This window comes from Carcharhinus amblyrhynchos, chromosome 6 (assembly GCF_965287045.1).
Source record: "Carcharhinus amblyrhynchos chromosome 6, sCarAmb.v2.hapA, whole genome shotgun sequence".
Lineage (NCBI taxonomy): Eukaryota > Metazoa > Chordata > Chondrichthyes > Carcharhiniformes > Carcharhinidae > Carcharhinus > Carcharhinus amblyrhynchos.
Window position 1 is genome coordinate 48,184,174 of NC_137329.1, and position 13,782 is coordinate 48,197,955.

Below are 13,782 nucleotides of genomic sequence, written 5' to 3' on the forward strand. Positions count from 1 at the left end.
TCCTGCCTCACAAGCAAGAATCCAAACTGCACCATCCTCCTGTATTGCTGACCATCTTACCCAACCATCTACTTGTGCGTGTGTGTGTGTGTGAACTCTGCCTTTGCCACCCAATGATTTCATTGGCACCATGGCTTTAATTGTGGTTTGGGATACTGACACCTTGCTGAAATTCTCCACAACTTGATATGCTCAAATCACTATGATTGTGGTGTGGCATGCATCACCAATTATACTTCTGCTTCTGTCCCTACTCTGATAATTTCTCTTCCTTAAAACATCTTAAATTTGCTCCAACTCATTCACTTATCTTTTCAAATTCTTGATCCCACGGATCTCCAAGACCCGAGATATGTTCCTTCCTCAGATTCTGCACTAAGCAATGACTTCTTCCTGGCTATTTGAATCTTCAAAGTTCCCTTTGCCTCCTCTCTTTTGATTCTCCCTAAACCACTCCCTCAATACAAGTAGTTCTACCCATACTTATGTACTCTCTCAACCTTGCCAAAGTCAGCGACCCCTCTATTTCCATGTTAAAACCATTGTCAATCATTTCTTTGTATTCCTTAGCATCCACATCCATAACCTCTTTCCAATCCCCTCTTCATTTTGTGTTCAATCCTGGAAAATACTCTCCACCAAATCATTTCAAATAGTGGCTGACCATTAAATTAGATCCTTAAAGTAGATAAGGAATTATATTCATAAGAACTAGGAACAGGAGTAGGCCCCTCAAGCCTGTTCTGCCATTCAATAAGATCATGGTTGATCTTTTTGTGGATTCAGCTCCACTTACCTGTCCACTTACCATAACCCTTAGTTCCTTTATGTTCAAAAAAATTATCTACTTTTGCCTTAAAAACATTAAATAAGGTAGCCTCAACTGCTTCACTGGCAGGGAATTCCAGATTCACAATTCTTTGTGTGAAGAAGTTCCTCCTCAACTCAGTCCTAAATCTGCTTCCCCTTACTTTGAGGTTATGCCCCATAGTTTCACCCGCCAGTGGAAACAACTTCCCTGCTTCGATCTTATCTATTCCCTTTACAACTTCATATGTTTCTGTAAGATCTTCCCTCATTCTTCTGAATTCCATTAAGTATAGCCCCAGTCTACTCAGTCTCTCCTCATAAGCCAACCCGCTCAACTCTGGAATCAACCTAGTGAATTTCCTCTTCACTCCCTCCAGTGCCTATATATTCTTTCTCAAGTAAGGAGACAAAAACTGTACACAGTACTCCAGGTGCGGCCTTACCACAGCTTATACAGCTGCAACATAACATTGCTGTTTTTAAACTCCATCCTTCTAGCAGTGAAGGACAACATTCCATTTGTCTTCTTAATTATCTGCTGCACCTGCAAACCAACTCCTTGAGATTCCGGCACAAGGACACTGGGTCCTTCTGCACAGCAGCATGCTGCAGTCTGTTTTGCTGTTATTCCTGCCAAAATGGATGACCTCACATTTAGCAACATTGTACTCCATCTACCAGACGCTCGCCCACTCACTTAAGCTATCTACATCCCTTTGGATCAGGAATTGGCTAGCTGATAGAAGACAGAGGGTGGTAGTTGATGGGAAATATTCAACCTGGAGTTCAGTTACAAGTCATGTACCTCAAGGATCTGTTTTGGGCCACTGCTGTTTGTCATTTTTATAAATGACCTAGATGAGGGTGTAGAAGGATGGATTAGTAAATTTGCTGACAACACCAAAGTTGGAGGAGTTGTAGACAGTGAGGATGGATGTTACAATTTGTAGAAGGACGTAGATAAGCTACAGAGCTGGGCCGAGAGGTAGCAGATGGAGTTTAATACGGAAAAGTGTGAGGTGATTCACTTTGGTAAGAGTAACAGGAGTACAGAATATAGGGCTAATGGAAGGACTCTTAGTAGTGTTGACGAGCAAAGAGATATCGGGGTACATGTGCATAGCTCCCTGAAAGTTGGCACCCAGGTTGATAAGGTTGTTAAGAAGGCGTACGTTGTGTTAGCTTTTATTGGTAGAGGAATTGAATTTCGGAGCCGTGAGGTCATGTTACAACTGTACAAAACTCTGGTGCGGCCGCACTTGGAGTATTGCGTACAGTTCTGGTCGCTGCATTATAAGAAAGATGTGGAGGCATTGGAAAGAGTGCAGAGGAGGTTTACCAGGATGTTGCCTGGTATGGTGGGAAGGTCTTATGAGGAAAGGCTGAGGGACTTGAGGTTATTTTCATTGGAGAGAAGGAGGTTACGAGGTGACCTGATTGAGGCATACAAGATGATCAAAGGATTGGATAGGGTGGACAGTGAGAGCCTTTTACCTTGGATGGTGATGGCTAACACAAGGGGACATAGCTTTAAATTAAGGGGTGGTAATTATAGGACAGATGTCAGAGGTAGGTTCTTTACTCAGAGGGTAGTAAGGTCGTGGAATGCTCTGCCTGCAGCAGTTGTGGATTCACCAACTTTAAAGGCATTCAAATGGTTAGTGGATAGGCATACAGATAACATTGGAATAGCTTAGGCTGGAGGGTCATTAGACTGGTTCCACTGGTCGGCGCAACATCGAGGGCCGAAGGGCCTGTACTGCACTGTAATGTTCAATGTTCTATGCAGACTTTCAGCATCCTCTGCACACTTTGCTTTGCCACCCACTTAGTGTCATCTACGAATTTTGACACACGACAGCTTGGTCTCCAACTCCAAATCATCTATGTAAATTGTAAACAATTGCAGTCCCAACACTGATCCCTAGGCACACCACTAGTCACTGATTGCCAGCTAGAAAAACACCCATTTACCCCCACTCTTTCCTTCATTCGGTAAGCAACTAAATCCTTTAGGAAGGTCCCAACCATGTTTAATTCCCCCATCGAGTAGTCAGTTCACCAACCTCAAACTGGGGTAACAAGAAGGATACCACAATCTGATGCTCCATTCAGAAGGGAAGACCTAATGAGAATTTCTATTTCTAATTATCATTAATTTACCCTTGCTGGAGATCCCTCTGTGGATATTAGTTGGAGACAACATCAGATTTGATTGTGATGATCACTCAATGGAATTATCTTGAATCAATTATTAAGAAAGTAGTATCTGAAATCTATTATTAAGAAGCCATGATATTTAGGAAATCGTAGTACAATCAGGCAGAGTCAACAGGGTTTGCAAAAAGGAAAACATGTTTGGCTAAATTATACAAGTCCTCTGAAGATGTTACAAGCAGGGTGGATAACAAAGAACCAATATGTGCAGCTTATTTGGATTTTCAAAAGGCATTTGATAAGATGCTACATGCAAAGTTACTAAGAGTTTATGATATTGGGGGAAATAGCACAGATAAAGATTGGCTGACTGTAGAAAATAGTGTTGAGACAAATGGGTCATTTCAATTTGACAAACTGTAACTAGTGGGGTTTCACAGGGATCAGTGCTGGTGCCTCAATTATTTACCATCTACATTAATATCCCTTCAAAGGGACTGAGTATTGTAGCCAAATTTGCTGATTATACAAAAATAGGAGTGATAGTTATGAGGAGGACACAAAGTCTGCAAAGGGATATTGGTAGGTTAAGTGAATGGCCAAAGATTAAGCATAATGTGGTGAAATTTGAGATTATCCACTTTGCAGTTAATAAACACTATTTTGCTTTCCTATTAACAGAGTGCAAAATGCTGCAATACAAAAGAATCTAAGTATTATTTACATTTGAATCACAAAAAGTTAGTATACAGGTACAGCAAGTAATCACTGTTTAGGGCTTTAGGCTCCCTTGTGAGGAATGGCCTTTCCTTGAGATGTCCAAAGCCTCAAGCATTTAAAGAAGAATTTTACAGCACAGAATGAGGCCCTTTGGCCCATCATGATGGTGTCAGCCATCAAACACCTATTTATTTTAAATCCATTTTCCAACACTTGATCTATAGCTTTGTATGCAATGGTGTTTCAAGTGTTGATCTAAATGCTTTTTAAATGTTGAGAGTTCCCACCTGTACCAGCCTTTCAGGCAGTGAGTTCCAGATTCCCACCATCCTCTTGAATGAAAAAGTTTTTCCGCAAATCACCTCTAATTCTCCTACTCCTTAACTTAGTTCTATGACCCCTTGATTATTGACCACTAAGGGAAAAGTTTCCTCCCATCTATATCCCTCATAATTTTGTACACCTCAATAAGGTTCCCCTTCCCTTCCGCAACCATCTCTGTTTTAATGAAAACCCCGGTCTTCTATATCCCCTCCTAATTTTGCACACTTCAATGTGAGGGCCTTCCCCAGCTATCGTCATAGCTGAAGTGATCCAGGCAACATCCTAAATCTCCTCTGCACACTTTCTAGTGTAATCATATCCTTCCTATAGTGTGGCAACCAGAACTGTATACAATATTCCAGTTGTGGCTTAAGGAACATTTTATACAGCTCTTTCATAACCCTCCTTTTATTTTCTATGCATTGGCTAATAAAGACAAGTATCCTCTATGCCTTCTTACGTCTTTATCAATTGTTGTCTTCAGAGATTTTCGGACATGCATCCCAAGGTCCCTCTGGTTCCTCCTAGCATCCTACCATTCATTTGTGTTCCCTTGCCCTTAGTCTTTCCAAAATGCATCATCTCACACCTTCTAGTGTTAAATTCTATTTGCCACTGTTCTACACATCTACCCCATCTCTATCTCCCTTGTAATGTAAGGCATTCCTCCTCGCTATTTACCACATTGCAATTTTTGTGTCATCTGCAGACTTATTGATCATCCCTCCTGCTATCCCCATTTAGATCATTAATGCAGACTATGAACAAGGGACCTAGCAGCAATCCTGCATTACACCACAGGACACAGGTTTCCAGACACTAAAACAACTTTAGACCATTACCCTCTGCCTCCTGCACTGCCCTCATCTACACACCTAGTCATCTCCTCGAAAAATTCAATTTGTTAGATGCAATCTCCCCTGACAAAGCTACGCTAGCTATCTTTGATTAATTCTTCCCTTTCCAAGTGGAAATTAATTCTGTCCCTCAGAACTGTTTCCAATAATTTTCCTACCACTGACGTTCAATTTACTGGCCTGTAACTAACTATCTGTTCTTTCCCTAACCTCCCTCCTTGAATAGTGGTACCCAATTAACTGTCCTCCAGCACCACTCCTGCAGGCAGAAAGGGTTTGAAAATTGGCATCAGACCCTTTGCAATCTCCTTGTCTCACACAGCAGCCTTGGATACATCTCATCTGGGCCTGGGGATTGATCACTTTTAAGCCCGCTAAAACGTGCTCCTTCTCGAGGCTATCTATTCAGTTACACCACATTCCCTCCCTACTTTCTATAGTTCTTCTCCATAGTGAACATAAATGCAAAACACTCATTCAATACCGCGTCTTTCGGCTCCACACATAGGATGCCATTTAGAACCATAACGGGCCCTCTTTCTCTGGTTACCCTCTTGCCCTTAATATATTTATAAAACACTTCGGATTTTCCTTAATTTTCCCCGCCAGTGTTTTTTTTAATGCCTCATAATGGCCTACTATTCTTCACATGGGTACAAACAAAATTAACACAACTGTAATGTAACACGGGTTTTCCTAATTAGATTGTCTTTTTCCACAGAAGGATCCTGTCAGAAGGCGCGTAAAGATGGCGCACAGTGCGCGCAACAACCGCATCTCCAGCCAGCTCCACAATACTCACAGATTCCGAGTGGTGGACAGAATACTATCTAACTCCAAAAGGACGGCGGATCTGTGCTCATTGAGCTGTGACTCCGAGTCCATATCCCTCTAGTCCCGACACCGCCTGATTCCCGGGTAATAATCTGGTCACTCCCCGTACCTTCTGTTCTCTCCGCGGCCGACCTGCCAACAACAAGGTGCCGCACAGTGCGTGCCGGGAGCGGTAGTCCAGCGGCCTCGACTTCCTGCTGCCAAATGGACAGTGCCTCCATACCCAGGAACTACAACTCCCACAATGCCGCGCACCTTTTTTTAACCCCTTCCCCCGCCCGTGCGACTTCGCAGCAACAGAAATCAGCGCTCGCGAGGGGCAGGACCGCCAAGAGCTGATGGATAGCTACATAGACAAATCAGGAGCCGAGCTGGATGGTTGGTATCCAATCAGCGAGAGGAGGCGGGATCAATAGGTCTGGCCCCGCCCCCTATGTGAGTCGCTCTGTTTCGGCTGCCGGTGGGCCAATGGCGGACTGCGAATGGGCGACATTAATGGTGCTGTGTGAACTCCGCCCCGCTTGGCTGCTTAGTGCCGCCTCTGCCGCTGTTGTGCTGTGATTGAGAGGCTGGTCAGCTGGTGGAGGGTGTTGTGCCGGTGGCGACACTTTGCACTGCAGTGAGTACACGTCCTCTCAGCCAAGTTGGTGGTAGAGGGGCAACAGCCTGGAGGTGTAAACCCGCAGAAAACACAGCGTGAAACCGTCTCTGTGGGAGAGGAGGTCATGGCAGATCTAAACATCCGATTGAGCTTCGTCATTCTGATAACTCATATCAACATGGCTCTCTATTCCACTTGCTTTTGGATCCAGTCTGGAGTCATGCCTGTGAGTAGTTAACTACCTTTTACTGATTGCTCCTCTCAGTGATCAGATAAAGGTGCAGTAGATGGTTCTCCTTCCGCGCTCAATGCTCGGCGCCTAGGTTAAAGCTGTTTTAAAAAAGAGTTTTGATTAAAGTTCGCTGCACAATTTTAAAAGTTTGTTGAGTCATGAAACATTGATCGTCCTGTACTTTTCTACATCATTGTCATCTGTTATGTTGAAACAATTCCATAACATTTTTTAAAACCCTCAAGACCGAGGCACTGAGCGTTGCGCAAGTAGGAAGTTAAACCATTTATAGTTTATCACATTATGAAATCTTAGCATTTTTGAAACATTTATTTAATTAAATCAAAAGCATCCACACTCGAAATGTTGGCTGTATTCTCTCTACACAGATGCTGTCAGACCTGCTGAGATTTTTCAGCAAATCTTGTTTCAGATCCACTCCTATACTCTTTTTTTCCTATTGTAAATTCTCTCGTCCCTTTCTCCATCAAATGTTCACCTTTGGAGGGTTATTATTGAATTTGCACGTACTTTCAACGGAGCATTCCAGATCATAACTATTGTTAACTTACTGGGTAAAAAAAAACTCCCTTCTGTGGCATCTGGTTATTTTGCCAATTAACCGAAGTGCTTTTTTTTAGAAACATAGAATCCTACGGTATAGAAGGAGGCCATTTAGCCCATCAAATCTGCACTGACCACAATCCCAGCCAGGCCCTATCTCCATAAACCCATGCATTTATCCTAGCTAGTCCCCCTGACACTAAGGGGCAATTTCGCATGGCAAATCCACCTAACCCATACATTTTTGGAGTATGGGAGGAAACTGGAGCACCCGGAAGAAACCCACACAGACGTAGGAAGAATGTGCGAACTCCACTCAGACAGTGACCCAAGCCGGGAATCGAACCCATGTCCCTGGCGCTGTGAGGCACGAGTGGTAACCACTGTGCCACCATGCTATCCTGAAGTTTGTTATTATCCTCTCCTTATTAGCTATATCTCTGAGGTTTCTGTTATTTAAAGTTTCTCCACCACCAGTGTTGCACTGGCTAGCCCTTTGCATGTTGATTATACCTCTCCCTTTTTTTTGAATAATGGTGCTAAATTTGCAATCTTCCAGCCTTTGGCACTTTTCCCATCTCTAAGGAGAATTAGAATGTTGTGGGCCAATTTCTGCAATTTCCATCCTTCTTCCTCTCAACTGCCTTTGGTACACAAGGTCCAAACTGTTATTTATGTTGGGACATGCCCCTCTAAGAGAATGGTCAAGTGACCTAGGACACAAGCTTCACCCTTCATGAAGCTTACCAAGCCATTTTTGTGCTGATTGTGCTAGAGATATGATGTATTAATAAAAAAATTCCAATCAGTTTATTCCCACTAACCTCGTGGTCTTTTATTAGTCCACATTAGACCTCATACATAATAACTGACGACAAGGCTGGGTCATGGCCCACAGATTGTGCAACGCTGCCAATTCTTCAGAAGAAGGGAGGAAGATTGATGTTAGCCTAGATTCCAAAAACAGCGCAAATTGCTGAGTTGTAGGGGTAGTCGAGGGAACAGGGCTTAGGTTTCAAGGGAAGCAATTTCAAGGGATCTTGGCCTGCATTTGATGCCACAAGAGAGGTACTTGCTGGGAAACAGATTGATGGCAGTGGTTGTGAGGGGACTCAGACCTGACTGAGGAACAGTGTTCCGAAAGTTAGTGGCATTTACTACCAAATAAACCTGTTGGATTTTAACCTGGTGTTGTGAGACTTCTTACTGCAGCCAAAGGCCAGGAATAGGAGCAGGATATCCTTACTGAGAGCACAGAGACTCAACTCAGACTGCATCCGACAGGAACAGTAGCAGAGCACAGTTGGCGAGGGAATGGCAGCGTGAAACGTGCAAAGAGCAACAAAAGCACATGAAAAAGCGGCTACAGATTGTGAAGGCAGGAAAGTTTCTCATCGCAGGAGCAGAAAAGGGCAGGCCAGTTCAGGGCAATAAGGCCATTCAATGAAGGCATGAGAGCTGAATGTTATACATGGAGCAATCCCATTCGTATTTAAAAGCCAATAAGCTAGATGAAGAATCTGTGGTAGCAGTCTTCTTGAATACTATAGAGAGCAAGATGTTCGCTACGTTAAGAAGTCGCATATAACCTAAAATGACTGCAGAGAAGCCCCTCAAAGAGTTGTACGAGATACTAAGGGACCATTATGCCCCAAAACCACTTATGTTTCATTTCATTTCCAATTTTATAAAAGAACACAATTAGAAAGAGAATCCATCATGCAATTTGTGGGTGTGTTAAAGACAGGTAGAACACTGAATTTGGTGGGTTCCTGCAAGATGCTTTATGGGACTGTTTGGTTTGTGAGCTCCACAATATAGCGATCCAATGAAAACTACTGACAAAAAAAGTTCTAGACTTTAGTGATTTTTGAAACAGCTACTGCCTGTGAAGTTAGCTGCAACGGAAGCAACGCAGTTGGATGTCAGTACCCAAGTACACAAGTAGCTAAAGCACAGCAGAACACAATGCCAACCGCAGAATGCCGCCAACCGCAGAATGCCACCACCGTGTTAAGTCTGCCCACAGAGTCAACATGCTGGATTCGTGAAGCCCAATGCTGCAGGTGTAAGCTGGTGAGGCATATTGCCCACAATTGTAGAGTGCTACTGAAAGAGGAAAAGGAGTTGGAGAAACCAAACCTGAGGACTAGGTACAAGATACATGCCACCAGCTAAGAAAGGGATAGGGAGCCCTCCAAATCTGTGGAGGAAGCAGAAGAACACCCAACTGACCAGAATTCTTGCTTAATATATTATCAGTTCAAAGAGCAGCTGAATAGATTCTGGATCCTTCCCAAGGAAGATAATTAAAATTAAAGTCGATATGCAGGCAGCCATATCACTGATTCCGGACTGAGTATACAGAGACAAATTGAAAATTCTGCCGTTTGAAGCCTTCCAGAATCATCTTACATACTTGTATGGAGCAAGTGATGCCACTGAGAGGATATGTACTGGTGAAGGCGCAACTGAGGGGCCAGTGTGCGAAGCTACTGTCATAAGTGGTCGAGGATGACTACCCTGTCTTCTTTGGATGCCCCTGGTTGCAGAAATTAAAGTTAAACTGGGCCGTGGCAAATAGGCTGGTCAATTCAAAAACAAGTTTACAGGACATCCTGGAGAAATATACAAGGGGACCATGGGTGAGATGAAAGGCACCGAGATTAAAATGTGACTGAAGTAGAGACTCATCTGAGGAGTCTGAAGGCACATCCGGTACCATGTGCCACTGAGCTGTAGGTAGACACCGAATTAGAATGACTTGAGCATGGAGGTGCTGGAACCAGTCACCACCAGCGAATGGGCCAGCACAATTGTGCCAGTTTTGAAGACAGCACAGCAAGAGTCTGTAGGGACTTCAAGTTGTCTTGAACCCAGCACTGTCTGCAGATCATTACCCACTTCTGCTTATTGAGGACTTGTTTAGCAGATTGGCACGCTGGAAGAAATTTTCGAAGATGGACTTGTCTCAGGCCTATCTCAAAATTGGGGTCACGGAAGAGCCCCAACCACCTCTGACAATACTAATTCTTTGGGTGCTTTTCTGTTACAAGCATCTTCTCTTTGGCATCATGTTGGCATTAGCCCTTTTCCAGAGGGCAAGGGATCAAATTCTAAATGGGTTTCCTGAGTTCTGTCAGTGACGTGTTATCCAACACCAGTATTTCCACATCATGGTTACCTGAGGTCCAGTTACCTGGACGATATTTTATTTATGGGCTCCACTGAAGAGGAGCATTTGAAGAACCTCAGAAGGTTGTAAGAGCATAGTCTGCAAATAAAGAAAGAAAAATGTGAATTCTTTAAAGATTCGATTGAATACCTGGGCTACATCATCAATAATGAGAGACTACGCAAGGCACCCAAGAAAATGGATGTCATTATGAAGGCTCGTAGACCAGAGAACATATCGCAATTGCAGTCATTCCAGAGGTCGGTAAATTACAATAAGTTTGTGCCAGACCTAACCACGATGCATAAACTGTTATACCAGCTGTTTGGTAAAGGGCAACCATGGAGATGCATCCAAGGGTGTGAAGAGGCTTACTGGGAGATAAAACAAATCTTACAAAGGTCAGAAGTGCTAACCCATTTCAACCTAAGCCTGCGATGCCTCACCTTTATAGGGTTGGCATTGTATTGTCACAAATATTGTCTAATGGAAAAGGCCCATTGCCTTTGCGTCAAGGTCTTTAACAAAGAGGAAAAATATGCTTCAGCTGAAGGACCTGTTACAGATCTGGAAGAAGATCAGTGACCTTCCATGAATGCTCAATGTTGTTGCATGCATTCTCAAATGCCATACCTAAGTATCTGCACCATCAGCCTTAGACTCTGCTCAATGGAGAACAAGCCATTGCACAACTAATCAGTAATGTCTAGCAAATGGGAATTCATATGCTCCACCTCACCCTCACAGATTTTACACTGTTGCAAGCCTTACACCCACATCTTACAGCTTCTACGTACTGCCAGCTATTTGATTATGAAAGGCACTTCACCCAAACACACTCAGTGGCAAACTTTTGTCTCTCTTATAGGAGAAGATGTTTCCAAATAGACAGCAACGGCAGAAAATCAGTGGAGACTGGCACAGCTGCATATGCTGACCCCAATGGAGGACACGGTCCTTGGGATAACTGAAGTATCTTTCATGGAGGTCATAGTTAATAGTGTCTTGGAAGAATCCAGCATAATATTTTGCACTTTATGCACCGTCCCAAACCCAATTTCACCCTCGTCCTATAATCTGCTGTAATGTATGAGCTGCAGTTGGTGTGATTATGCATCTCTTTTCTCACATGACCCCACCCTTATCTTAATCCACCCCGCTACCTCCCTTTGTGTATTTATGCTTCTAGATGCCCTGAACTACTGTAATAAAAGTGGAATATGCTATAAATATTAAGCAGTTGTGGAGTGAAAAATAGTATTAATGTTTCAGGTCCATTACTTTTCAACAGAACCCAAAAATGTCTGAGGTTGCATGCCCACAGTAAAAACAGACCTCTAATGAATAAGCATCACTTGATGGCACAGCATGCATCTTAGCGGTATGATCTCCATGTGGTGACTTACTAGGCTAGGGATGCATATACCAATTTCTTGGAAGACAAGATGGCAATTTGGTTCTACTGCAGAGAAATCAGATGATGCTCTAGCAAAATTTGGCTTGTACTTTCCTTCCTAAACTCTTCTTTCTGTGTCAGAACAATGAAAATGCTGTTAGTTTTGTCCAGCTTGTTTAATTTTGAACAAAAATAGAAATGCTGGAAAATCTCAGCAGGTCTGGCAGTATCTGTGGACAGAGAATAGAGCCAACATTTCGAGTCAGGATGATTGAATATTTTGCCATTATCTTAGTGTTTAATTTGGAATTGTAAATACCTTTGAACAAACATCAAGAACTACAATGATTACATTACGTGTAGAATAAGGCATCATATTATTAGCTATTGACTAGTAGTTATTGGAGACCCTGCTCATTTTCTTCTCTCCTCCATTCTGATGCACTAAATCAAAGGATCTTTTATTTCGATTGCATGAGTTGTAATAATATACCTGGGTCATATGTCCGAAGTGCATTGTAAACTCCTAATGATTGGATTGTTATTCAGATAGTTGTTTAAACTCCTTACATTCTTCTGAAATGGCTGCTGATTAAATTGCTAATTACATACTTGTATTTGCTATAGCATTTGCTTCAGCAGTGAAATCTGAATTTTCCACATGCTTCATTGCATAAACAAAACTACTGAAAGGTGGCATTTCTGAATGTAAAATCCTCAAAATGTAAAGTTTGACACACACTGTAAAATCCCAGGTTTTACGCACACCGAGCACTGTCTCTGTAGGAAAGGGTTTGAATCTTTTTTCATTTACCTAGAAAATGCGTGAAATAGGAAAGTTGCATCTGACAATGACTAGGTAACTAAACCTGCAAATTTACATGCAACTCTTCTGTCTCACTTTCCCCTCCCTTTGCATGTTCCAGACTCCTTGAAAATCTTCTCTTGGTTCTTTTCCTAGCTCAGATGAATAATTTTGAAATATCTTATTACTTTACTGCAACAGAATAATTAGGTGCTAATCATGGCTCAGTGATTTGCCTCTGAGTCAAAAGGTTGAGTTTGACTTCCATTACAGAGATCTGTTTTTATTTGATTTATTATTGTCACGTATTAACATACAGTGAAAAGTTGTTTTGTGCCTGCTTTGCAGACAAAGTATACAGTTCATAGAGAAGGAAACAAGAGAGTGCAGAATGTAGTGTTACAGTCATAGCTAGGGTGTAGAGAAAGATCAACTTAATGCAAAGCAAGTCCATTCAAAAGTATGACAGCAGTAGGGAGGATGTTCTTGAGTTGGTTGGTGACCTCAGACTTTTGTATCTTTTTCCCAAAGGAAGAAAGTGGAAGAGAGAATGTCCAGGGTGTGTAGGGTCCTTAATTATGCAGGCTGTTTTGCTGAGACAGTGGGAAGTGTAGTCAGAGCCAATGGATGGGAAGCTGGTTTGTATCTTGGAGGCTATTTCCCACGGCCGAAATGGTCGCTACGAGAGGACACAGGTTTAAGGTGCTGGGAAGCAAGTACAGAGGAGATGTTAGGGGTAAGTTTTTCACTCGGAGGGTGGTGAGTGAGTGGAATCGGCTGCTGTCGGTGGTAGAGGCGAACTCGCTGGGGTCTTTTAAAAGACTTACATAACAGAAGAACGTAAGAAATAGGAACAGGAGTAGGCCATCTAGCCCTTCGAGCCTGCCCCGCCATTCAATAAGATCATGGCTGATCTGTCGTGGCTCAGTTCCACATTCCCGCCCTCTCCCCATAACCCTTAATCCCCTCGCTTATCAAAAACCCATCAACCCGTGTCTTAAAAATATTTAGCGAGGCAGCCTCCACCACTTCAACGGGCAGAGAATTCCAGAGATTCACCACCCTTTGAGTGAAGAAGTTCCTCCTCAACTCCATTCTAAACCGCCCCCCCTTTATCTTGAGGCTGTGCCCCCTAGTCCTAGTGTCCTTTCTGAGCAGGAAGAGTCTCTCCACCTCTATCCTATCCATCCCATTCATCATCTTATATGTCTCAATGAGATCTCCCCTCATTCTTCTAAACTCTAACAAGTACAAGCCTAGTTTATTCAGCCTCCCCTCATAGCTCAACCCCCTCAACTCCGGTATCA

General features: G+C 43.0%; 2 protein-coding genes across 3 annotated transcripts in view; one reads left to right on the top strand and one right to left on the bottom strand.

Moving 5' to 3' along the window:
- tssc4 (tumor suppressing subtransferable candidate 4) overlaps window positions 1–5,860 on the bottom strand; it is a 29,569-nt gene extending 23,709 nt beyond the window's left edge. Inside the window, exon 1 of the mRNA XM_080190410.1 lies at window positions 5,671–5,860. The gene's annotated coding sequence lies outside the window, so the exon portion shown is untranslated. The remainder of the gene's footprint in view (window positions 1–5,670) is intronic.
- A 314-nt stretch (window positions 5,861–6,174) lies between these two features.
- slc67a1 (solute carrier family 67 member 1) overlaps window positions 6,175–13,782 on the top strand; it is a 114,269-nt gene continuing 106,661 nt past the window's right edge. For both annotated transcript variants that reach the window (XM_080190411.1, XM_080190412.1), the window contains exon 1: window positions 6,175–6,529. In XM_080190411.1, coding sequence (XP_080046537.1) covers window positions 6,428–6,529 — 102 coding nt within the window. In that variant the 5' untranslated portion in view covers window positions 6,175–6,427. The remainder of the gene's footprint in view (window positions 6,530–13,782) is intronic.